This window comes from Ranitomeya imitator, chromosome 2 (assembly GCF_032444005.1).
Source record: "Ranitomeya imitator isolate aRanImi1 chromosome 2, aRanImi1.pri, whole genome shotgun sequence".
Lineage (NCBI taxonomy): Eukaryota > Metazoa > Chordata > Amphibia > Anura > Dendrobatidae > Ranitomeya > Ranitomeya imitator.
This window is the reverse complement of record NC_091283.1, coordinates 813,216,942-813,243,705: the sequence shown is the minus strand read 5'-3', so window position 1 is coordinate 813,243,705 and position 26,764 is coordinate 813,216,942. Positions and strand designations below refer to the sequence as shown.

The window sequence follows — 26,764 nt, the reverse complement described above, 5'->3', positions numbered from 1 at the left end:
AAAAATAAAAAATCGTGATATTCTCACCTTCCGGTGTCCCTCGCAGCCTTCCCTCTCTTCGCAATGCTCCCGGTCCTAGTAATGCATCGTGGCAATGACCCCAGATGATGTGCGGTCTCGCGAGACCGCTACGTCATCACAGGTCATTGCCGCGATGCATTACTGGGACCGGGAGCATCGCGAGGAGCGGGAAGGCTGCCAGGGCTGCCGGAAGGTGAGAATATCACAATTTTTTATTTTTGTTTATTTTTTTTACATTATATCTTTATCCCGGATCCGGAAGAAAAGCTGATCCGGTGCAATCAGTTTTTACACTAATTGCGCCGGATCCAGCAATCCGTCTCGCTGCCGGATTATGCGGGACGGATGTGTGAAAGTAGCTTTACCGGTAGTAAATCGTAGAAAAATAATAAAAAAAAGAGTTGTCTTGGTATCATGTTTACATTAGGGTGTTTTAGAGCTTATTCACAGGTTTACGATAAAAACCCTCCAATGTATTACACTACAAGCAAAGTGAATAGGATTTGTGAAAGCTCACACACTTGCTGCTTATTTTTTCTTTGCGGATTTGAGCCTTTAAAAGATGGATGTTTGTTTTTGTTTTAAATCTACAGTTTGCCGTGTTTTTCCCCCCAAAAAATGCTAATTAAAAAAAAAATCTACCTTATTTTAAGCAGCGTTTTTTTTTTTTTCTCCCAACTTTCTGGTTTTTACAGCAGAAAAATCTGTAAATGCTGAACATGTGCACATAAACTGTATTCTTAAATTGTACCTACGCAAAACCTGTAATCGCTGTATTAGAGGGTTTCCATGTCTGTCGGTTATAACAATTTCAAAAACCTGACCGGCACATCCAAACATAGACTCAGTGTGAACAGGTGCTGAACCCAGAGTCGCCAACTCGTATATAGTTAAGTAAATAAGGCAGCACACTGCAGCGCTAAAACATGTAAACTTGAAAACACAAAATTTGAACTGCATTACTGCACTAGAAATATGAAAAATGAGAGCTTTTAGCGCATAAAAATGGCCAATTTTATGTGTACCTGGTAGCCCCTTTACGGCATCTCTCTTATACCAGGTCCTAAACTTGCCTTACCTCGCTGAGAATAAACGTCTCCATCTGAATGGGTACATGTGAAACCTCTTCTTAGACTAAAATTCTCTCTCTCTGTGGAGGGGTATTGGACCTGCTGTAATTAAAACACCTGAAGCTAGGAGGCGGAGTTGCACGATCAGAAGGCTAAAGAATACATTTCAAAAACCTGACCGGCACATCCAAACATAGACTCAGTGTGAACAGGTGCTGAACCTAGAGTCGCCAACTCGTATATAGTTAAGTAAATAAGGCAGCACACTGTCGGTTATAACAAGACTTGGCCAAAATTTTTCCTCCACGATTAAGAAACTGGATCTCATCGCTCTTTTATTTTTCAGTCTGTACTGATGGAAAGAAAACAGGGCTGCAAGTTTCCAGTCGATGTAAAAATATGGCTGATCCTTAGAGGAAAAGGCACTTGCCATAAATTAATTTTTATTTTTCTTACCTGGTGTAAATGCAGTTTTTTTTCTGGATCTAGTGTTGCTTTTCTTTTGTATTGCATTTTTCTTCCTGAGATAGAGGTCTTTTTTCCCCCCTGTATGTAAATCTAGTCTTGTCAGCCAAGTGTGGGGTGGTCCTCAGCTCTTCTCTCTGGGTGATTTTTGAGGATCTCACCCAGTTAGTTAAAAAGATTAGATTTTTAGACAGGGGAGGAAGAAGCCAATGGAGAAAAACTAGAACAAAAAGATTTAAAAAAGGCAGATCCAGGAGAACATAGTCTTTTACACCAGGTGAAATTACATATTTAAAGCTTTTTCCACTACTCAACAACCCCAGCTTAATTGATTCAAGACTTCAATTATAGTGAAAACTGTGTATAGTCTCCTCTCGCAGCATCACCGTACCAGCGATGTCTGTACTGATGTTCCCAGAGTTGTGACGTCACATTGTTGTCTCACGCAGCCTACAGGAAATGAGTGGCCGCTCATCAATTTGTACTTCCACCTGCGATCCGGCTTGTGATGTTAAGCTTTGACAATTTTAAACCCTGATGAAAAGCCTCAAAATGTAAAGTATTACATGGAACCTATTTACGTGAAAATAAAGAAAGCAGAAGCCACTTTTTGCACCAAGTCTTCTCTCTGGTTCCTTCGGCTCAGTGCCACATTTTTTGGCCTTCGTTTAGTTAAGTGTCGTGGCCTCACGCACTATCTTTGAACCTGTATGCCTCTCTTCTTGGTTTTCCTGGAGGGTCAAATAGACATCACTTTTTTTTCTTCTTCAATCTATTCCAGCTTCTGAAGGGATCTCCACTTATCAAACACACAAAACCAATGGACGGGGTTGTCCTAGTGCCATTCATTTAAAATTGGTACCAGGTTTCTGCTGTGTTTTATTACACCTCCTTTGTTAAAGAATATTTCCATCTCTTACATAGTACCAATAGAGGTAGCAAAGTAGCTTGCTCAGCCATTTTTGGAACCTTTTATAGAAGTGAATAGAGATGGCCACTACTCCGTTTAGAAACCGGGCACTGGCCACCACTCCATTTCCCAACAGGGTGAGATGAATTCAAGTCCTCATAATATGCTGTTCCCAGAGGTGGAACCTGTATTTATCATTAATGTATGGCATTACCATTGGGAATACCCCTTTAACCAACCCTTTTACCCACCAAACTAGTGCTTTCTCCTTAAATGGCCCCATAATAAAATGGCATCTGTGTCTTCACTGCGCAACGCTGATCCGACCCAGTCTGTGCTGACTTGGCTTTACCAACATCTGCTCTTATGCCACCTAAATCTTTTCTGTTTTCAATGTTGCTATTCTCTTAATAATCAGGTTTTGTAACACATGTTTTTTTCTATCCATTATTTCGGGGAAATATATATTAATACCTGAGAGAATATTAAACTCTGAGCCGCCAGAAACCAATCCGCAGAGAATGCTTTTTTTTTTTTTCCCTTCAGCTGCTTGACCACAATGATCTTCTATCATGTGATAAATACTTCGGATCAGATCCTTTGATAAGGAGGCTCTTGAAAATGTTCTGCATGGTCGCCCGCGACTGTAGCAGTTCAAAAGAACAATCCCTCTATCGCATATGAAATGAACCTTGGTATAATCACGTCATTTTTTTAGGAGGGGCGTCTTTATGGTCAAAGAAAAAGTCCTTGCTGTAGTGATCACTGGTACTTTGCAGAAGTTGCAAAGTTTTTGGAGCTGAGCAAGAGATAAAGTGGCGGCAGGGAAAGTGCCTTATGAGGCAGATGCTTTTAAAGAACAGAAATAATTAATTTCTTGAATTGCCATTGCTCTCTGATGGCTACAATGACTGTGAGACAGTGGTAGGAGCTGTCCCTTGTGTTTTGCGGAGGTCTTTTTTTTTTTTTTTTGGGGTCCTTTCACTCTGCAAAGCTGCTTAAGCGCACTTAAGCGCATTAGCATATGGATGCTAGGAGAGCATATTGACCCTCATTTGGAAAGTTTAAATGAGTGAAAGATGGAGCGATTTGTTAGGGCTTTACAAACCGGCTTTAGAAAGCGTCCGGTTTGCCCCTCTGGCTTGTCCTAATGCTTGTTCTAATCTTGTGTGCTGTTTAAAGGCGACCAGACTGATTTGTGACACATAAGTCCAAAGGCCTTCTTTTTCTAGGCTTGACCCGATTAGCTAATCTGTGCTTTGAATTTCAATGCCTGGTATCAGAGAAGAACGCTCTTGGGAAACCACTCGCATGTGAATCCCGGCATTTGAAAGTGCAAGCGGACACAGATGGTTCAGAAAAATGGGAATGGCAAAATTTTACATTGAATTTTTTTTTTCTTTTTTTGACTTTTTTTTTTATAAATGAGACTTGAAAGAAACCTACTTTATACCACCGTTCGTCAATGCCCTCAGGGCTTTCTACCTATTTTTTTTCTGCTATGTAATCCAATCATTTGTTGGCAAAGGTAATTAATTCAGCAAAACATTTTAATCACAAGTTAATAAAATTCTGGTAATACTACAAGTGAAGCGTTTATTTTTGGAGCAGGGCCAGAACACCCAAGTTTTCTGTATCTCTGTCTATATGTGCGTGTGCAATGTGCAAAATAAGGTACGGTACTTATTTTGTATAATTGTGCACTTATTCTAGGTGCAGTTCAGTAGCCTCAAGTAACTGCATTCTGAACTTAATATGTTGTTTATTATCCTTTACGGCAGTAATTGCAATCAATTAAGTAAACAAAAAAAAAGATATTCAGTATAATGTCAAATTCGCTTTTGCTGAATATTTTAATAGAGAGATTTGCTAAACGCAGTAATTAGCTACAGTGGTGGTGCACACTGTCGACGTGCAGCCAAAAAAATGAGATCTGAGTAGCAGAGAGCCAGTGCAGCCAAAAAAGCTAGATCTGAGCAGCAGGGAACCGGCAAGGCCAAAAAAATTAGATCTGAGTAGCAGGGAGCCAGCGCAGCCAAAAAAAACATTAAATCTGAGCAGCACATAGCCAGCACAGCCAAAAAATGAGATCTGAGCAGTAGGTAGCCAGTGCAGCCAAAAAAATTAGATCTGAGCAGCAGGTAGCCAGTGCAGCCAAAAAAATTAGATCTGAGCAGCAGGGAGCTGGCGCAGCCAAGATAATGAGATATGAGCAGCAGGGAAGCTGGCGCGGCCAAAAAAAAATGAGAAATGAGCGGCAAGGAGCCAGCACAGCCAAAAAAATTAGATTTGAGCAGCAGGGAGCTGGTGCTGGACCCGGGGAAGGTGAGTACCTGCTTGCTTGGTTGATATTTTAGAAACTTTGGTGTCAACTTTCCTTAAAGTGGAAAATTGCTAGATAATTCTGAGCTTTGTGTAACTACAGCAGTAATTACAAAAAGTGGTGTAATTGGTTGTCTGCTTTTTTTTTTTTAGTATTGCAATATTACTGTATTGGATTGATACCAAAACTACTTTCTTTCAGACACTTTGTGCAAAAACTACAATGCAGACAGTCCATGGAACGGACAGCAGCACAGTAGACAAGTTGGTATTCCGAGAATCGGAGAATGATCGCAAGGTTTGTATTCGTGTTTATTAAAGTTACTTGTGTTCTAAGGCTAGGTCTACATCGCTTTAGGGCAATCCGTTTAACGGATCCGTTTCTAAGAGGCACTAATGCAATGTAACGGATCCGTTAACGCACCCATAGACTTCCATTAGCATAACGCATCCTAATGCATGTCAAAATCGTCATGAATTAGCAATGGTCCAATATTTTGTGACGCACCTTTGAACACGGACTACCGTGTTTTTCGGTCCGTTACGGCGAAAGCACAGCGATCGGAAGCGTTCGCTGTGCATAGAACTCTATTGCTAACGCATGCCTACACGATGCAACCATGCGTTAACGTGATCGCAAAAATGCAGACAATTTGGGGCTCATCGTTCGCGCATCCGTTAAACGGATTGCCCTAACGCAATGTGGACCTAGCCTTACTTTCACTAACTAATTGGGATTATTCGGACAAAGATAATTACAGCCCTTAGCCAAACTTGTAGATCTTGTTGTTTTTTTTTTGTTTGTTTGTTTTTAAGTTTATAAGGGGTTGTCTGGTCCAAATCGATAAGTCTGCACTCATTTTGTGTGACTGTAGACTTGAGTATCTTCCCAGTGCATGCACTGCTTTGGGGGATTCGCTGGTTTCTGATCAAGGACCAGAGGATATGGATGATATATACAGTCCTGGACACTGGGCGCGGCCTTGCTGCCATACACTTCTATGGAGCGAAGCCACTCCCACTATCCAGCTGCTTAACCCAAGGCGCGGCCTTGCTCAATACAAGTGTGTGGCAGCGAGGCCGCGCTCAGTGCCCAGGACTGTATATCTCATACATACCCTACGATCCTGGCGCAGAAACCGGCGAATTCCCACAGCACACAGTGCATGTGTTGGGGGGATTTATAAGACTTATCGATTTAGACCAGACAACCCCTTTAAGCCTTCTCATTTGAGTTATATTGTAAAGTTTTGAGTGGAAAATGCCAAAAAAATGAACGTCTTTAGAAATCCGAACAACTTTCAAAAACCCACACATATGACCATTAAGTCATTTTCACATCCAAATTAACCAGACCATTACTTTGATCCTTACATATACACTTTTTCCCCCATTATTTTGAGTGGACTTACTAAAAAAAAATATATATGCAGTGTGAACATACCCTTCAGCTGCAAATAATTAGTTTTGTCATGTGTAACTTTGCTTTTTTTCATGGCTTGAACATACAGTATAACAATTATAGTCTATAGAGTTGTTCATATGCCTGTTTTTTGGGGGAGTGGGAACTTGGTTGATTGTCCGCAAAAAAAAGTCAGTTTTTTTCTATTCCAATATGCCGATCAAAATCGCCTATTAAAGTGAATGGGTCAGTCAAAAAAAAAAAAAAAGAATAGTTCTCAGATACCATCCTTATGTTGTCCAAGTGATGTGTTTTTTTTTTGTTTTTTTTTTACTATTTTCTGGTTAGGAGAAGCTTGGAATTGTTTTTACGTTTGAGAACACTGGATGACACACTAATGGATAAAATGGACCAAAAATGGCTGAAAATTGGATCCAGCAGACTGTTGAAAAATGTCCTTTTTTTCACATAAGCGCATACACAAAAAACCTATGTCTGAATGAGGCTTAATGCAATTTTTGTGTGGTTTTTAAGAGGAAAAAATGGGCAGTGCATCATAACAGGAAAAGTTTGTGTTTTAACAACTTTAGACGTTTATGTGGCGCGAGTGGTCTAGTGAGAATCTGTGTGATCATATGTAGCATCCTGTATAGAGGCATTTGTTGACCATGCTGTCTAACAATATTCTCCATTATCTCTCCGATTTCTTCCAGGTCGTGCTACAAATAGAAAAGAAATTATTTGATTATTTTAATCAAGAAGTTTTTAGAGATAACAATGGCACTGCGGTGAGTCAGGATTCTTTTTACAGTTTTGTTTGCTTCATCGCTGCATTATAAAAACTTTGTAATATCCTTTTGAGTTCTTCTTGCTGTCAATGATTGACAATATTATTGTGTGCATCTTGGAGCTGAAAGCCTGTGCTGACCCTGCACAACTTCACATAAAGTCCATTCTTTAAATGTTACATAAATGCCACAGTGAGTTCTTTTGTCAGGGATTTATGTTTCTCCATTAAGGTTAATAGGGAAAATCCCATAAATATAAAAGTCTGTTTATAAAATTCATAATCACAATGTGTATATGTGACACAGTAATTGTGGTCTCACATAGAAGCAGTTATAAGAACATTTCCTAGTGAAAAGATTTGCTTATACCAGAATGCAAACCCAACCTGACAGATGCATGGCTTGCCCTCGAAACTGCTTGCTCTTGAAATCGCTTACCCTCAAAACGAGCAATAAATGTTTTAGAAAGAAAACTTCATAGCAGAACTTTATTCAGGGCTTTACTCAGAGCAAGAATTTTGGTACAGTTTGGTATCGTAAATTTCCCACATTGTTAGCACCAAAAACTACCGCACATGCCTTGTTCTCCATTCAGGGCCGGCTCCAGGTTTTTGAGGGCCCCGGGCGAAAGAGTCTCAGTGGGCCCCCCCTTTAACTCCTTAGTGACAGAGCCAATTTGGTACTTAATGACCGAGCCAATTTTTGCAATTCTGACCACTGTCACTTTATGAGGTTATAACTCTGGAACGCTTCAACGGATCCCGCTGATTCTGAGATTGTTTTTTCGTGACATATTGTACTTCATGTTTGTGGTAACATTTCTTCGATAATACTTGCGATTATTTATGGAAAAAACGGAAATATGGCGAAAATTTTTAAAATTTTGCAATTTTCAAACTTTGTATTTTTATGCCCTTAAATTAGAGAGATATGTCACGAAAAATAGTTAATAAATAACATTTCCCACATGTCTACTTTACATCAGCACAATTTTGGAAACAAAATTTTTTTTTGTTAGGGAGTTATAAGGGTTAAAAGTTGACCAGCAATTTCTCATTTTTACAACACCATTTTTTTTAGGGACCACATCACATTTGAAGTCATTTTGAGGGGTCTATATGATAGAAAATAATGAAGTGTGACACCATTCTAAAAACTACACCCCTCAAGGTTCTCAAATCCACATTCAAGAAGTTTATTAACCCTTTACGTGCTTCACAGGAACTGAAACAATGTGGAAGGAAAAAATGAACATTTAACTTTTTTTTGCAAACATCTTAATTCAGAACCATTTTTTTTATTTTCACAAGTGTAAAAACAGAAATGTAACCATAAATTTTGTTATGCAATTTCTCCTGAATACGCCAATACCCCATATGTGTGGGTAAACCACTGTTAGGGCGCACCGCAGAACTTAGAAGTGAAGGAGCGCCGTTTGACTTTTTCAATGCAGAATTGGCTGGAATTGAGATCGGACGCCATGTCACTTTTAGAGAGCCCCTGATGTGCCTAAACAGTGGAAACCCCCCACAAGTGACACCATTTTGGAAACTAGACCCCTTAAGGAACTTATCTTTTTGCCCACAAATTTTTATTTTCACAAGGGTAACAGGAGAAATTAGACCACAAAAGTTGTTGTGCAATTTCTCCTGAGTACGCTGATACCCAATATGTGGGGGTAAACAACTGTTAGGGCGCACCGCAGAGCTTGGAAGAGAAGGAGTGCCGTTTTACTTTTTCAATGTAGAATTGGCTGGAATTGAGATTGGACGCCATGTCGCGTTTGGAGAGCCCCTGATGTGCCTAAACAGTAGAAACCCCCCACAAGTGACACCATTTTGGAAACTAGACCCCTTAAGGAACTTATCTAGATGTGTGGCGAGCACTTTGAACCCCCATGTGCTTCACAGAAGTTTATAACGTAGAGCCGTGAAAAAAAAAATTGCATTTTTTCTACAAAAATGATCTTTTTGCCCACAAATTTTTATTTTCACAAGGGTAACAGGAGAAATTAGACCACTAAAGTTGTTGTGCAATTTCTCCTGAGTACGTCGATACCGAATATGTGGGGGTAAACCACTGTTTGGACGCACCGCAGAGCTTGGAAGAGAAAGAGTGCTGTTTTACTTTTTCAATGTAGAATTGGCTGGAATTGAGATCGGACGCCATGTCGCGTTTGGAGAGCCCCTGATGTGCCTAAACAGTAGAAATCCCCCACAAGTGACCCCATTTTGGAAACTAGACCCCCCATGGAACCTATCTAGATGTGTGGTGAGAACCTTGAATGCCCAAGTGCTTCACAGAAGTTTATAATGCAGAGCCGTGAAAATAAAAAATATTTTTTTTTTCCACAAAAAAGATTTTTTAGCCCCCAAGTTTTTATTTTCACAAGGGTAACAAGAGAAATTGGACCCCAAAAGTTGTTGTCCAATTTGTCCTGAGTATGCTGGTACCCCATATGCGGGGGTAAACCACTGTTTGGGCGCACGGCAGAGCTCGGAAGGAAGGAGCGCCGTTTTGGAATGCAGACTTTGATAGAATGGTCTGCGGGTATTATGTTGAGTTTGCAGAGCCCCTGATGTACCTAACCAGTAGAAACCCTCCACAAGTGACCCCATTTTGGAAACTAGACCCCCCAAGGAACTTATCTAGATGTGTGGTGAGAACTTTGAATGCCCAAGTGCTTCACAGATGTTTAGAATGCAGAGTCATGAAAATAAAAAATATTTTTTTTTTCCACAAAAAAGATATTGTAGCCCCCAAGTTTTTATTTTCACAAGGGTAACAGGAGAAATTGGACTGCAATAGTTGTTGTCCAATTTATCCCGAGTACGCTGATGTGCCATATGTGGGGGTAAACCACTGTTTGGGCGCACGGCAGAGCTCGGAAAGGGAAGGAGCGCCTTTTTGGAATACAGACTTTGATAGAATGGTCTGTGGGCATTATGTTGCGATTGCAGAGCCCCTGATGTACCTAAACTGTAGTAACCCCCCACAAGTGACCCCATTTTGGAAACTAGACCCCCCCAAGGAACTTATCTAGATGTGTGGTGAGAACTTTGAATGCCCAAGTGCTTCACAGAAGTTTAGAATGCAGAGTCGTGAAAATAAAAAATATTTTTTTTTTTCACAAAAAAGATTTTGTAGCCCCCAAGTTTTTATTTTCACAAGGGTAACAAGAGAAATTGGACCCCAGAAGTTGTTGTCCAATTTATCCCGAGTACGCTGATGCCCCATATGTGGGGGTAACCCACTGTTTGGGCGCACGGCAGAGCTCAGAAGGGAGGGAGCACCATTTGACTTTTTGAGCGCAAAATTGGCTGTCGTGTTTGGAGACCCCCTGATGTACCTAAACAGTGGAAACCCCCAATTCTAGCTCCAACCCTATCCCCAACACACCCCTAACCCTAATCCCAACCTGATCCATAATTCTAATCACTAACCCTAACCATAATCACAACCCTTACCCCAAAACAACCCTAATGTCAACCCTAACCATAACCCTAATCAAAACCCTAAATCCAACACACCCCTAATCCTAATCTCAACCCTAACCTCATACCTAACCCTAATCCCAATACACCCCTAATCACAACCCTAACCTTAACCCTAATCCCAAACCTAACCCTAATCCCAAGCGTAACCCTAATGCCAACCCTAACCCTAATACCAACCCTAATCCAAACCCTAACCCTAATCCCAGCTCTAACCCCTAACTTTAGCCCCAACCCTAGCCCTAACTTTAGCCCCAACCCTAACCCTAGCCCTAAGGTTACTTTCACACTTGCGTCGTTTGGCATTCCGTCGCAATCCGTCGTTTTGGACAAGAAACGGATCCTGCAAATGTGCCGGCAGGATGCGTTTTTTGCCCATAGACTTGTATTGCCGACGGATCGTGATGGATGGCCACACGTCGCGTCCGTCGTGCACTGGATCAGTTGTGTTTTGGCGGAGCGTCGGCACAAAAAAACGTTCAATGAAACGTTTTTTTGTACGTCGCATCCGCCATTTCTGACCGCGCATGCGTGGCTGTAACTCCGCCCCCTCCTCCCCAGGACATAGATTGGGCAGCGGATGCGTTGAAAAACTACAGCTGCTGCCCACGTTGTGCACAATTTTCACAACGTGCGTCGGTATGTCGGGCTGACGCATTGCGACGGCCCCGTACCGACGTAAGTGTGAAAGAAGCCTAACCCTAAGTTTAGCCCCAACCCTAACCCTAAATTTAGCCCCAACCCTAACCCTAAATTTAGCCCCAACCCTAGCCCCAACCCTACCCCTAACCCTACCCCTAACCCTACCCCTAACCCTACCCCTAATTTTAGCCCCAACTGCTGTTCTCCTGCCGGCCGGCAGATGGAGACAGATGGCGGGCGCACTGGGCATGCGTCCGCCATGTTCTTCTGCCGGCGGCCAGGAGGAGCAGCAAGAGGATCCAGGGACCTAGGTGAGTATGCTAGGGTCCCCGAATCCCCCTATTTCTCTGTCCTCTGATGTGCGATCACATCAGAGAACAGAGAATTACACTTCACTTTTTTTTTTTTTTTTTTGCGGTCGCCGGTAAACAGTTAATTACCGGCGATCGCAAAACAGGGGTCGGTAATACCGACCCCGATCATGCTCTTTGGGGTCTCGGCTACCCCCGGCAGCCGAGACCCCAAAGATTGTCCCGGTGCCGGCCGGCGGGCGCACTGCGCATGCGCCCGCCATTTTGAAGATGGCGGCGCCGACCGGGAGACACGAGGAGCATCGGGGGAGCTAGGTGAGTATTGGGGGGCCACCTGGGACCCCTTTTCTCTGTCCTCCGATGTGCCGCTTTTTTTTTTTTTTTTTTCGATCGCCAGTAAACGGTTAATTACCGGCGATCGCAAATGCGGGGTGGGTTAAAAAACCCCCAAATCATGTTCTCTGGGGTCTCGGCTACCCTCGGCAGCCGAGACCCCGAAGAAAATCGGCCTCTGGGGGGCGCTATGGACTTTTTCCACAGCGCCGTTAATTAACGGCGCTGTGGTTTAAGTACCCTTAGCGGCCGCCGTTAAAAGGCGTATCGGCGGTCGCTAAGGGGTTAACACATACCCCGATTCATGATCGCATATAAACACAGCCATGTAGTATATAACACTGCCCACGTAGTATATAGCAGCCCATGTAGTATATAGCAGCCCACGTAGCATATAGCAGCCCACGAAGTATATAGCAGCGCAGCCCACATAGTATATAGCAGCGCCACACACTCATGCACTGGTAGGACTAGGAGCTCCTCCTGAATCTGCCTCATAACTTCAGCAGCACGGCAGCCAGCCAGGGGCGGAGAGCAGAGCAGAGAACATGCTCTCTCCGCCCACAAACAATGTCACACTGGCTGCCTTCTCTTAACCCCTATGTGTGCCTGCCTGGCTGCACTCACTGAGTGATAAGATGCTTGTGTCAGAGCTGGCACATAGGGGTTAAGAGAACGCAGCCAGCAGTGACTTTGTAGGCGGAGAGAGCATGTTATCTCCTGCTCTGCTCTCCCAGCTGTATCTATGACAGCATGAGTGGGCCCCCCTCGCTCCCCAGGGCCCCGGCATTTGCCCGCTGTGCCGGGTGCTGACGCCGGCCCTGTCTCCATTAATTGTATATAAATATTTTTTTTTTTTTACAATTCTTGCTGCTCTATAAACAGTGGCCTAAATGGAAAGCATATGTTGCATTGTGGAAAAAGCTATGGGCTCAAAATGCAACAATTTGTGAAATAATTTTGCAAAATGTTGGCATGCTTGTGTTATCCGGGCATGCTCATGTGCTAACAGAGTGTCTTCGGCATGCTTGAATAATATTTTTGGGTCCCTATGCCTGCATGTCTCGTGGCTGTTAAACAGCTGCAACACATGCATGGATTGTGAAACAAACAGGCTCTCCATGCATGTGTTGTGACTGTCACACACCCGCGACACATGCAGCTGCGGCGCCGAACAGCTGATTATAGGGAGCGCTCCAGGTACCCGCGTTCCCGATGCAGGTATTCGAGAAGCGCCATAGCTATTCGGATAAGGAGTTTTCCAAAGCTATTCGATCATCCCTAGTAATTATGTGAATACAGAAAAAGCAAAGAGGCCTGTGATCCCACAACTGCAGATGACCACCTCGTAGTCGTGATGCGAAGTTTAAAAAGGATATTTCAAGCTCTGAAGATCACCTTTTCACGGGATAGTTGATTGTTAAAACCGAGTTGGTCCCCCTGCGAAGACTTCCCCCGATTACCAAAACTGTGAGCTTGCGTCCCCCTTTTTTCCTTATGTTCTCCTCTTTCCAGAAGACCACAACCATGAGGCGCTGAATGAAGCTGCCTCCACTGCATGCGCTATGCCGCATTGTTGACTTCTTATGGCCGCTATCTCTTCTGCGGGCACTCTGCCTCTTTGTTGGCGGTTTGTGGCATTAGAGCAAAGCATTATCAACTTCATGAACATGAACCATGAAAACCGCTGCAGGGGGCATATTCATCTGGCCACTCCATTTAGTGCCTCCTTGTTTCTGTCTTGTGACCAGGGGAAAACAGTTTGACACACAGACACACACGGATCTATGAATTAACTTTTTTGGAGACTGGAATACCCCTTAATGCCAAGGAGGCAGCTATACTCCACGCTTTTTACTTTTCAAACAAAACGCATCATCACCGAAAACAGAAAGCAGGATCTATTTGAACTGTACGATATGAAATTACATCCCAAGTACTGATTGTAGAATAGAGCACCAACGTTCATTGTATGATCTTACTCCATCCAAAAGCTGCAGGAGGAACCGGAGCTTTTTCCAACAAGGCTGCATATAGATTCAGGCCTCCAACATTAAGGCGCTTGAAAGGGTTTTCCAAAAATGGAGATCAATCATCTATCCACAGGATGGGTAATTAATAACTGATCGCTGGATCCGCCCACTGATTACTAGAACATGGAGTCCCCTGTTGTTGCTCAATGCACAATCACAATGCATTTGAATTGAGCAGCTGTAGACCTTGTGTCCAACATGAGCTCTGTACTAAGGGTGGACACATCGTTGGTGTAACCTGTGTAACCGCACAGGGGCCCAAGAAGTAAGCTGGCCAATTTAAACCTCCAAATCATGTGGAATTGTACATTATGATGAGCTATTTGACTGAAAAGGGACCAAATATATTTTAGTGCCACACACTTTGAATGGATCGAGACCACACATGCTCAACCAACGCTGTATTTAAACGCCTTCTGCCTGCAGTGTGAACATATAGAGATGGAACTACAGTGGCTCTAGGTGTTGCCTGAAGGTTATGGGGACTGAAAATTCTCTTTGGCCAATATAAAAAAGACCACTACCATTAACAATCCCCAGTAGTTGGTGACCCTTATGGAGATATTGCATTGTGCCTTCAAGCTTCGAGTTACACCATTTGGACTGTATCTCTGGGGCTCTGGGAACACCGTTTTTGTGATCAATGAAAGTACTAGTAGCTTTGGATTTCGAGTTACACCATTTGGACTGTATCTCTGGGGCTCTGGGAACACCGTTTTTGTGATCAATGAAAGTACTAGTAGCTTTGGATATTTGTCACTTCTCCTGTGGAGAAATGACAAATCTCCATCTTGGGAAAACCCCATTAAAAGTGCTAGATTAGATATACTATTTTACAGTTGTTCTACTTATGGGGAAACCCTTTATTATTCTGTTTTATAATTTTATCCTTAATTTTATATTTTTGTCTGAAATAAGAAAACTGGGTCTACTACTATTCCCCCAAATGCAGCGCTACTCATGTTGCCGCATCTAAGTTAACAGCTGCAATGTCAGAGGCAGCCCATAAACAAGAGCGGCACTATTTTTGGCATAAAGCTGTCCATTTTTCTGGTCCTAGACAACCCTCTCTCACTATTTATCAACCTAGTTTCCATAAAGGGTTCCTTAAGACCCCCTTACAAGAGAGCTAAATGTCAGCCGAACGATCATTTGGCTAAGGGTTATCTCTTCCCCCATACGTAGGAGTGCTTGGATCGTTATTCCTGTGTTCTCTGAGAGGTGCGTTGTCGGACTTCTCTGGGGATGGCTTATCCCAAAAGGATCAGCTTCTGAAATTCACCAGGCCAGATCTTACTATCCTTGACATGTGTTGGAGGAAAGATTGGGAGGCCCCCGTGCACATCAGATGGTTGCCTTGTTCTGACAAAATCATCAGGTTTGTCCGACTTTAGCTTACAGAAGTTGTCCTCTACTTGTCATACCTCACACTTGGCCTCGATAAAATAAAAAAGCTTATACTCACCTCCCGTGCCGGCACCGTTAGAGCGGTGTCGGCACTCGCTCTCCCAGAGGCTCCTGTGTGGTTGTTGTGATTTGTGACGCTGGCGCCCAATCAGCTCTGGCATCACTGTTTTCGACTAATTGAACATGAAGAAGGAAGTCTGGGCTGCAGCCGATTTCTGACTTCCTCTTCCTGTATAATTTGTCTAAAGGCGGGGACAGTGATGTCAGCGCTGATTGGGTGCGGAGATCACGTGTCACAGCAACCACACAAGAGCTTCTGGACCATGAGTGCCGACACCACCGGTACAACGCCTACACGGGAGTTGAGTATAGGGTTTTTTATATTATCTGGGCCAAGCGTGGTGTATGAGAAGGGGTTGTTGTAGTAGTGGTCAACCCCTTTAATGTGTACAGAGGCCTTTAGGACCGTGCCGGCTTTACCTGCAAGATGCATAGCATATATCCTTAAGAAAACAGCCTGAACATCTTTTTTTTTTGTACTTGCAGAGAATCTTCCTATCCAGCCATAGAGGCAAGAAAAAGATAAATGATATAATGAGTCAGAGGAGATAATCTAATCTTCATGGTCTAGTTAAATACGCAGCACCATGATCGCTAAAAAACAAACTACCTATCTTAAAGGATGAATGTTCCTGGGCCGAATTCAACCCCAAAAAAATCCATTGCATCCTTCATCAAGCACTGGTCTTGTACCAGGCTGACAGAAATTTAATTCGAGCTGGCTCCTGAAAATAATTATTGTATTTTAAGAGTAGTAATCATTGGCTGGGACATGATTGAATGTGTCCATGGCTATTGACTTTTGCTATGATATATTGCTCGGTTTAGTCGATATTCCCATCGAAATTGTATAATTAATTATAAGTGGGGCTGTCAGGTCTGCAGGATGGAGTGCCCTGATGAGTATTTGGGAAGATTAAATTTTCCTTCGCTGCAGCGAGGCAAGACTTGGGAATTTTCTCCGCGCGCCGCTTGTTGGATAAAGATGTTTTTCTGTGTGTTTAGCAACTGCTTGAGCTCAAGATGCATTGATTTTCTAGCCTCTATTTATTTCTATCTGTGCAGCGTCTCTTCACTAATAGCGGAATTTGTGCAGATGTGACAAGACCTGACAAATATTTATTATCCACTAACTACTTTATCATTGTCCGTGGAGAGGGGTTTTTTTTTATTATTTTATTTATATATTTATTTCGCTTCTCGTCTCTTTTCCCAGTGTAATTTAAGAGATAGATGTCCCTGATACATAAAATAGTTATCATACTTATAACAAATCTGTAATAGATCACTTTTTTTTTCTCTAAGCAGCAGAAATGAAATTTTCATTCTGAAAAAGGTTCAGACTTTGTAGTTTTTGATCTGTGCAGTCGTACTCGGCGGAAGCAAGCAGCTCCGGGATAATTCGTGTTTGATCGGCAGGGGTTTTTTTTTTTTCCTGAAGACCTGAGGGTAAATATTATACCCCAAAGTTATTAATAATTGATCTCCTAGTTTAGTCTTCAAATCTCCCAAATGAGGCGCCTGGTCTCTTTGCTTATTTTATGTCCCAACTTAATAGCGTTGAATGAAAGACGTGTCATAGTACATAAACTGAATGCAAAGTTTCATAAAGGGATAAAAAAAATTTTTTATTTCTTTAAAACCAATCTCACATGCAGGTAAGTTTTATTTTTCATTTTGAAGGGCGACTGCTTAAAGGGTTTATTACGGTAATCTAAAATCAATGGTCTACCCTCGGTTTCGCATACATGGGGGTCCGACTCTTGTGACAGTCACCGAACAGCCTATGGCTCCCCAATGGCTATATACCAAAAACAGCGCCATACCTTTAATAGTGGCAGTGCCTGGTATTGCAGCACAGTCCTATTGATTTGGATAAGACCCAGCTGCTCTCAGTTGCAATACCCAGCACGGCCACCAAAAAACAATATGGAGCCATGTATGCGAAACAATGAAGGGGCTGCTGCACTTGCCGAAACGCTGTGGTCCTTTCAGACAAATAATGATCCCCCATCAGTCTATTATCCATTTTAATCATTATAAGGAGCCGAATAGCCTCCTTAACATCACCTGTGTTAACTGAAAAGTAAGCAAAGCCTTGAACCTATTCAGAATGTTTACTGATACATTATCTGGGTCTCAATGTTTCAGCTGGGAGTTAACTCCAGGATATTCTATAATCTCCCCTTTCCCCCTCCCCCCCCAAAAAAAAAAATTTAAAAAAAAATCTGCTTTTGATTTTGGAAAATGAGTACTGAAAATCAGTGTGGACCCTCTAATTTGCACAGGTTTCGAAGAGTAACCATTGTTTTATTTATTTATTTTTTTCATAAATTACCGTAATAGTATACATGAAAATAAGAAATCTTTTTATATTCCTATTACAGGAATCTGCCTTCTTGCCCCGAATTAATCATTTATTTTCAATTTCCAATTCATGATTAAAAAATGTCTTCAGTTAATGCAGACTTTCCAATTACAGAGGTAAGAGGTGACAGTTGGTGCTCATAAAGTTCTATAGAGAGCTGTATCATTTCAGAACAAATTGCAGCAGAATGTCTCTGTCTTTAGCTCCTCTCCCTCCATCAAACTTTAAAAGCACCAACTGTCATCTCTTATCTCAGTAATGAGGAAATCTTTCTTCAATAAATAGAAATGTTACCCAAGAATTGAGAGTGAAAGCGAAGTCCAGGAGGAGAAAGTAGTGAGTCACCCGCCAGGGCCATGGGGTACTCTGTACCGGGTCCGGTGTTCACAGGGGGATGTCACGGTGGCTGCGACCCGGTCCGTGGCCCAGGGCGCCCATGTAAAAGGGAAAGGTCTTTAAAAAGATAACGTTTGTTAGTGACGCCACCTGTGGTGTTCGGTCAGTGGGGACCGACGCTGCTTTAAGGGGTCCGCTGGGGTGATGTTATGGCAGCTAGATGGTATACCTTCCCACATGTGAAGTGTGTCACCAGGGCTTCCCGGTGTGTAGATAGTACAATGGTGAGAGGTGCAGTGAAGAACAAGGACACAGAATTGCAGTTAATTTACATTGTTTGCTGTTGTTTTCAGCAGCCACAGTCCAGGGTACCAGACCACAGGGCAGGCAGAGTCCGGCCGGTTTGGAGGCATGTCCAGAGTCCCCTTGTCCAGGTGGAAATCAATAGCCTTCCCTTGCGCTGTAGTGGTGTAGTTCCTACTGCTAAGCCTCTCGTAAGGTCCTCACAGATGTGGTGTTTCTCTATCTGTCTCTCTCTCTCTCTGTCCCCCATATAGGATAGGACAAAACCAATATGACTGGTAACTTGAGCCTGTTTATAGGGTTTCTTAGATCAGAGGTCCCCAACTCGAGTCCTCAAGGCCCACCAACATGTCATGTTTTCAGGATTTCCTTAGTCTTGCCCAAGTAATAATTGCATCACCTGTGCAATGCAAAGGAAATCCTGAAAACATGACCTGTTGGTGGGCCTTGAGGACTGGAGTTGGGGACCTCTGTCTTAGATAACCCGGCCCTATGAGGTGTCACCGTGCCTCCTGGGTGTAGGTGCTTACAGGTAACGTGCAATTAGCGGTCCCTGAAGTAAGGCGTAGAGGTCCTTACTACCTCGGTGGTCCGGCTACCGGTTATCTGTGCCACAGAAGGAGGCACCCTGCTCGGGGCTGGTCCCCTTCTGGTATCCTCTCCCGTGCTTAGCTTTCCTGCACGCTCACTGCAACGTATTCGGCTTCCTATGTGTCTCTTTCTGGGAGCTGCAGCTCTTAGGGCATTCTCAGCTCCGTGAACACTCTCCTCTGTCCTCCTCAGACTGCTGTCTGGAACTTTCTACCTTTCCCTACAGACTACCAGTTCTATATATATGGGGAGTCACCTAACAAACATGGATATCACTTATACACAAAAAACTGATGTGTAAATGAACCCTAAAGGAAACCTGTGAGGTCCCGTGTCCCTACTACTCTGCACCCATACCACCCCAATAGTGGATGGGAATAGTTAGCGGACCTGCCAGATTCTATTGAAGTAGATGTATGGGAGCAGCTTTTGACATTAGGTACTTATGAAATCTTCCATGATGATGGTCACTGAAAAGTTTTTAAGTCTGCTATTCAAATGAATTGCCCGGTTCTGTCGTGGAGGAAGCAGCTCTTAGCAATCCTTACTTTGATTCAGAGAGGTTGGTCCCTGGTATATTGACGGAGGTTGTCTTTATGAACCAATGGTCATCTGTGCTGTAGAGGTAGGAATCCATTCTCTTCGGACTTTCTTTCATTCTCTGCTTCCAGCAGTGCAGTGGTCGTATTCCTCAATTAGCAGGATCACAGTGAGCAAAAGTTTGTGGCTGATTTTGGAACTTGTCCAGTGTATTTTTTGGAAATACGGAAAAATGAATGCAAATCAATGAAGATTATTCAAAACTAGATGGTAGCTCGATTCTAACGTATCGGGTATTCTAGAATGTTTGACAGAACTTGTTCAGTAAATGTAGCATATAGCACAGCCCACGTAGCATATAGCACAGCCCATGTAGCATATAGCACAGCCCACGTAGCATATAGCACAGCCCACGTAGCATATAGCACAGCCCATGTAGCATATACCATATAGCACAGCCCACATAACATATAGCACAGCTCACATAACATATAGCACAGCCACGTAGTATATAGCACAGCCACGTAGCTTATAACACTAGCATGTAGCACAGCCCACGTAGCATATAACAGCCCACGTAGTATATAACACACCCACGTAGTATATAGCACAGCCCACGTAGCATATAACAGCCCACGTAGTATATAGCACAGCCACGCAGCATACAGCACAGCCATGTAGTATCTAACACAGCCCATGTAGTATATAGTACAGTCCACGTATTATATAGCACAATCCACGTAGTATATAGCAGTCAACATAGTATATAGTACAGTCCACGTAGTATATAACACAACCATGTAGTATATAGCACAGTCCACGTAGTATATAGCACAATCCACGTAGTATATAGTACAGTCCACGTAGTATATAACACAGCCCACGTAGTATATAGTACAGTCCACGTATGATATAGCACAGTAGTATATTGCACAGGCACAGCCCAATTAGTGTATAGCACGGCCATGTAGTATATAACATAGCCCATGTAGTATACAGTACAGCCCACGTAGTATATAGTACAATCCACGTAGTATATAGCACAATCCACATAGAATATAGCACAGCCACATAGTATATAGCACAGCCACGTAGTATATAGCACAGCCACGTAGTATATAGCACAGCCACGTAGTATATAGCACAGGTACAACCACATAATATGTAGCAGCTACGTAGTATATAGCACAGCCACGAGTATATAACACAGCCCACATAGTATATAGCAGTGTGGGCACCATATCCCTGTTAAAAAAAAATAATTAAAATAAAAAATAGTTATATACTCACCTTCCGGCGACCCCCGGATCCAGCCCAGGAGTTAGCGATGCTCTCGCCAGGTCCGTTCCCAGTGATGCTTTGCAGCAATAACCCATGATGACGTATCAGTCTCGCGTGATCATCTGGGGTCATTTCGCAAAGCATTACTGGTAACGGAGCTGCCGAGAGCATCGCGAGGATGGGGAAGGCTTCGGGGGCCGCCGGAAGGTGAGAATAGCATGATTTTTTATTTATTTTTTTATTATTTTTTAACATTATATCTTTTTACTATTGATGCTGCATAGGCAGCATCAATAGTAAAGCCTGTCGCTGATTGGTCGCGGCCGGCCGGTCAGCGACGCGGGATTTCCGTTACAAACAGACGGAAATGGACCTTAGACAATTATATACTGTATATAGATAAAGACCATGATTCATTAATATTTTGCATGCCAGGTTTAAGAGGTCGCTGGAGTTAAAAGAACCAAATTAGGAGGAACGCACCTGTTTAAGGACTTTGGCGCATCTTTCAACTGTTGTGCATCAACACCAAAAACGTATGGCAGGAAGGTGCTGACGTACATTTGTTGTGCCTTTTCCCACTTCTATTCTGGAAGTTAAGATGAATTAGGGGGCACCATTGATCACACTCCTTCCTGTCCTGGCAAATAATCACCAAACCGCTAGATAAATGGGCCCCAAAATTAGCATGATACCATGAATTGGCGACTGCAATCTATGGAGAACCCCTGACCTTGCCTCCGGTATATGCACACAATACTATGGGGCGAGACCGTGCATTCAACTAAACCAGAAACATCAGCAAGTACTGGACGGTGGGCGCAAGCCTAAAAATTACCAGTCAGTAGCACTGGTAATCTTTAGCTTATCCAGTATCGGATCCTTCCTTTACTTACATTGTACATGCACAGATTTTCTGGCACGTTTACCAGTCTGGTGCTAGAGGTCGTGTGGCAGGTTCTGCACTGACGTTGCCAAATTCTATTACGTTACTTCTGAAATCCTTGATGCGGATGCAGAATTGGCATCGGAGTAAAAATGCATTTATCCGGCGTGTATGTCACATAGTGTTTGCAACATAGAAGTTACTTATTGGGTTAATGCAGAGTTGTATATAGTAATTATCTCGGCAGGCAGCGGTGCCATCCTTATTTATGCTGACAGTTCTCCGTACTGTACATTAAACAACATTGCTTGCAAGACTCGGCAAAGGGTCAATTGAAGAACTGTCAGGGGGCAATTAGGAGCTTAGTTTGCCTGTCATGTTCAGCGAGAGCGGACTGATAGCTTTGTTCAGATCTGTGTTGTCAGATGTGGTGTAGCACATTTTAATAGCGGATTGCAGAGTCGTATTACTGATAAACAGCGCGGCTCTGAGGTGACATTATACAGATTCTTAACAACATAAGCTGAGCAATTCTGCATAACGGCTCCGTATCTTATAGAATATTACTTGGTCGGTCCGTCAGGAGCGGATTAGGGTATGAAATGAGACGTCATTTGCATCGCGGTATCTGTTAATTCTTTTTATCAGACCTAAACCGCCTCTGTCCCATCTTGTGGTTTATGCTCCAGAATCCTGATCTTTTTGATTGAGAGATCTTTCTGACTTTAAAAAAGGGGTGTCCGACAGTGAAATGTGTAGATAAACATTTTTTTAGCCACAGATTAAAAGTAATAAGTTGAGCTATACTCCCCTTCCAGCGCCCTCTGCCTCCACCCGGGATCCAGCTCAGAACGTTCCAGAGGTCTCCATCTTCTTTGGAGGTGGTCAAGGTAAAGGTGATAATTCCAGCATCCTTAATTGAAAAAAAAAAATTATTTGACCACCCTAATATTTTAAAGAATAAAAAAAAATGCTTATCGTATGTGTCTCAAGCCTTTAGTATTGGGGTCCAGCATGGGTTGAAATGCCAAGTGTTGTTTTTTCATTTTGTCTTTGAAACTTTAGAGTGATCAAATAAATGTTTGTGATGATGGAATAATTCACTTTACTTTATTCACATTCTGGGAACTGGCCCACTCCTTGTCCGCGCACCGCACCCAACAAGCTGCTATCGTTACCTTGAAGTGAGGAGCTGATGTATTTTGGTTTTTTATATTGTTCTATGTTCTGGAGATGGTGTTTGCTAGTGATGGGCGAACTGCACAGTACAGTTCGGTGTCCGGACCGAACACCTGTTCGGGCACGAGTACCGAACACTGACTTTGTCAGGAAGTCCGTGTTACTGTTCAGGTTCGGCCCCTTGAACGCCGAATTTTTCTTGCACGGTCATGTGCATGCCAGCGAGCAAACACTGCCTCTGATCTGCAGTAAATTCATTACCGCCAGTCAGACACCCGCGGTTTTCACACCTTCAAATAAGAGGGAATGGTGATGACACAATGACAAAAATGCAAGGGCCCCCGGGGAAGCCATCAGCGCGAAACATACGTTGGGGTTCTTGACAGCGAACGCATCTTCTCCATGTCCCACATGGGTAAGCATTATATATATATGGCACTTTCTGTAGGCATGTGGCATTTTATTTAGACTGATTTAAGGTCAGGCACATGTAATTTTGTCCTTTTACTCTGGGTATCGGAGGTACCATACTCTCTAATGAACTTAGGCCAGTTTTACGTGCACAGTTCATTCGGGTAATCACACCAGTGTCTCCCTGATTTATTTTATAGTGCCTCTGTATTATCAGTACCCACACCTCTGATTGTGCCGACCTGGTGCTGTGCCATTTTTGGCAACACGTGGTTTTTAGGTGCGTCATTTTTATCATTGTGTCATCACCATTCTTTCTTTCCAAACACTGAATTTTTTACTTGTTTTGTCTATATTTGTTCAATAAAAATTTGTATTTTTATAATTAAGTTCCCAATTTTTGATTTTTGGGACAGTTATACTCCACAGTTCTCTGTAGAATCTATTTATAATGGGAGTTGTCCTGTTCCTATTTTGTTCTCCAGCATTTTTTCCGTATGGGGAAAGATTGTATGTGTTCTGGAGATGTCGGTTTGTGTTAAAGTTTCAAATAACAGCCTGAGCCCGCAGCTGTGATCGGAGTTAAGAAGTTTATCTCCGGTCATTGGTGTCAACTGATGGGGACTACTGCTCCTATCAGCTGACACATGTTGGTGCTAATAACAGCGAGAGCAGGTGGCGGCTGATGGGAGGATTCATAAGTCGGCGCCCGCACTCTAAATAATATAAAAAAAACTGTATCGGTTCCCCTGTAGTTGTTTAATAACCAGCCAGGCAAAACTGACAGTTGCGAGCTGCACCCCTCAGCTGTCAGCTTCAGCAAGGCTGGTTATCAAGAATAGAGGGGTCCCCACTAGAGTTGAACGAATATGTTTGGAAATGATCAGCGAATCTAAATTTGCCATATTCGTGCCGTATTGGTACCCTATTTGTGCCAAATTTATGTTTGATGATCGGTTCTGAACATATTCGTTCATTTCTACTCCCATTGACTCCAATGACGGTTGGCAAATATTGCAAATTCAATATTCGCCACCAATCGTAATCCGAACCGAATGTTGAAAAATTTGCTCAACTCTAGTCACCACGCTGTTTTTTTCAAATTATTTAAATAATGTAAAAAAAACATTATCCTGATGGTGATTCAGCTGCCTCTGCTGATGTGACAGGGCAAAACTTCCAAGGTCACTCTGATTGACAGCCAGCTCCCTAAGTTAGGTATTGGGGTCCAGATGTCAATCAAAATGACCTCGGAGACCCGCCCTGTCGACAGAGCAGACCAGAAAAGAGGCCTCCGCTGTGTAGATGTGACGTCAGCAAAGGCTTTTGCACCCCAGGCAGGAGCCTGTGTGACCGCTCTGTGCTGGGGAAGAACAGCACTGGGCACAACAGGCAGATAAGTTGCAATTATCTGCCTGTTAGTGCTTTGGTACATTTTTTAAGTCCCAGATATACCCTTTAAAATGTGAACGCACCTTATAGACTCAAGCAGGGTGTCAAAGGTGTGGGGAAGCCATGTTGTAAAAGTCACTTGCAGGCAATATTAAAGAAGCTGAAGCAAAATATTAGAGTCTTAGTTATATTTGTGGCATATGGCATTTTTAGCTAAGCTGTATCCCCGGTATATAATTATCAGTGGGGCATAGGACAATACTGAACTTTCATTTACCGTACCTTTTTTACTTTCTTTGTGCTAATCCTCACAGTTAGGTACACCTAAATGCTGAGCACTTTTCCATTAAGATGTGACAATTCTCCGGTATATTTCAGATGTCGGATGTTTCCTAGGTCTCTAGAATTAACATAATTTGTAGATTGGTGATTATTTGCAGCCACTGGCGCTTAACCAGCAATAAAGGCAGTGAAACTGTACATGGATAATTAAATTCTAAATGTAATGAGTAACGCTGCTAACAATAAATAGCTGATGACGGGAATGATTTCCCTCTTGTCTTTTTACTTCCTGCAGCGAGCACCTGACTGCACAAACTTCTCCACATCCCATATTACAGATCTCACTTGTGGGATTTTTAATTTAATGGAAATGGGTTTAATCATTTCTAATATAGCAAGGGCTTTGGCATCAGTAAGCTCAGCCACAATCAGGGCAACCAGTGTTACTAGAAATTTTCTTCAATGCAAGGTATTTGTCCTTATATACAGTGGAGACCAAAAGTTTACCTACACAATATAGAAAGATACATGCATGTTTTTCTCAATATCTGACATGAAAGCAGAATAAAAGGGAGGAGCTTGGAAGCCTAAGAACACCATCCCAACTGTGAAACATGTGGGTGGCAGCATCATGTATGGAAACTTTTGACTTTACAGTAAGTAATAAAAATTCCTTAAAACATTCTCTCTCATATTATTCTGGCATTTGGTAAATATTAATAATTGTGGTAATCCTAATTTACCTAAAATGGGAAAGGTTTATTCTGATTTTCATGTCAGATATTGAGAATAACATGCAGATGTGTCTTTTTATATAGTGTATGGAAACTTCTGGTATTTGACGAGGTTTGCATAAAATGAGCACTTATGTATGTGAGTCAAAAAAACAATATCCTCTCTCCAAATCTCAGAGTACCGGTGAAAGAACAGAAGGATAATTTTCACAACAGACCCCTACAGGTGTAATAAATCCCTATGTGGTTCAAATCTCTCCCAATAAGTGCTTGGTTAAACAAGCAACTTCAGAATTTACTTCTTATTAAAAATCTGCTCTGTTCATAAGTACGGAGGGATGTTTCATGTTTACTGCTCGTTGCTATGTAGGCCACAGCTGCTCGCTATCAGTAGTGGCCGGTTTCCTAGGCAAGGAGTTCAGCACTTACAAGCAGGTACGGACTGAGGCTGAAATTCTGCCCTGGCATTTAAAATCTCACAGGCCCATGATGTCCCCGTCCCAAAGCACTAGATGGGATATATTACTAATATTACCATGGATAGAGGAAAGCAAGATTTACTACAGGACCAATATCTCTAATGATACCAGGGGCCTGCTGGGGTAAGTGTCTGAGTCAGCGACTTTTGTGTTCTGTCACAACGTTTAACAGTATGGGTGTCTTGAGAACATTGATTCTGTTAATAACGTAGCAAATAAGGCAGCCCACAACCAGACAGGCCCTTCTGGCATTTGCCAGAATTGCCAGATGGGCAGTCCGGCGCTGCTTACAAGCCATTTTCTATAGAGCATGGAAGCATTGCTCTAAAGCTGGCTGGATCTATCCAGCTTCAATGCACATGATTTTCTCTGATGCTGTCTCATACAGCAGCATCGGAGAGTGCGCGATCATTCCATTCGTATGAATTGTCAATCAGGAGCACGCCACCCCCAGGAATGAAAGAAGCTGAGAGGATGGTGAGTATTGCGCTCCTGAAAATTAAACACTCCCATCAAACTTTTTATCCTCTTAATATATTGCAATCATCATATTATGTAGCACTGTATACTTAACTTTGCTCATTTTGCCTTTCTACCCAGCTAATTCTTCTCTCTTCCATTAGGTTTTTGACATCAGGTGATTAAAAACAGACTAGCTGAATCCTTCGAATCTCTATGTAGAAACAGGAAGTCTTTTTCCTGCATGAGTCATCATTAGAACTAC

At 42.7% G+C, this 26,764-nt stretch overlaps 1 protein-coding gene across 2 annotated transcripts in view; it reads left to right on the top strand.

Annotated features, from left to right (window-relative positions):
• Positions 1-26,764, top strand: part of INPP5A (inositol polyphosphate-5-phosphatase A) — a 490,348-nt gene that overhangs the window by 399,334 nt on the left and 64,250 nt on the right. For both annotated transcript variants that reach the window (XM_069753887.1, XM_069753888.1), the window contains exons 10-11: positions 4,991-5,086; positions 6,904-6,978. In XM_069753887.1, coding sequence (XP_069609988.1) covers positions 4,991-5,086; positions 6,904-6,978 — 171 coding nt within the window. The remainder of the gene's footprint in view (positions 1-4,990; positions 5,087-6,903; positions 6,979-26,764) is intronic.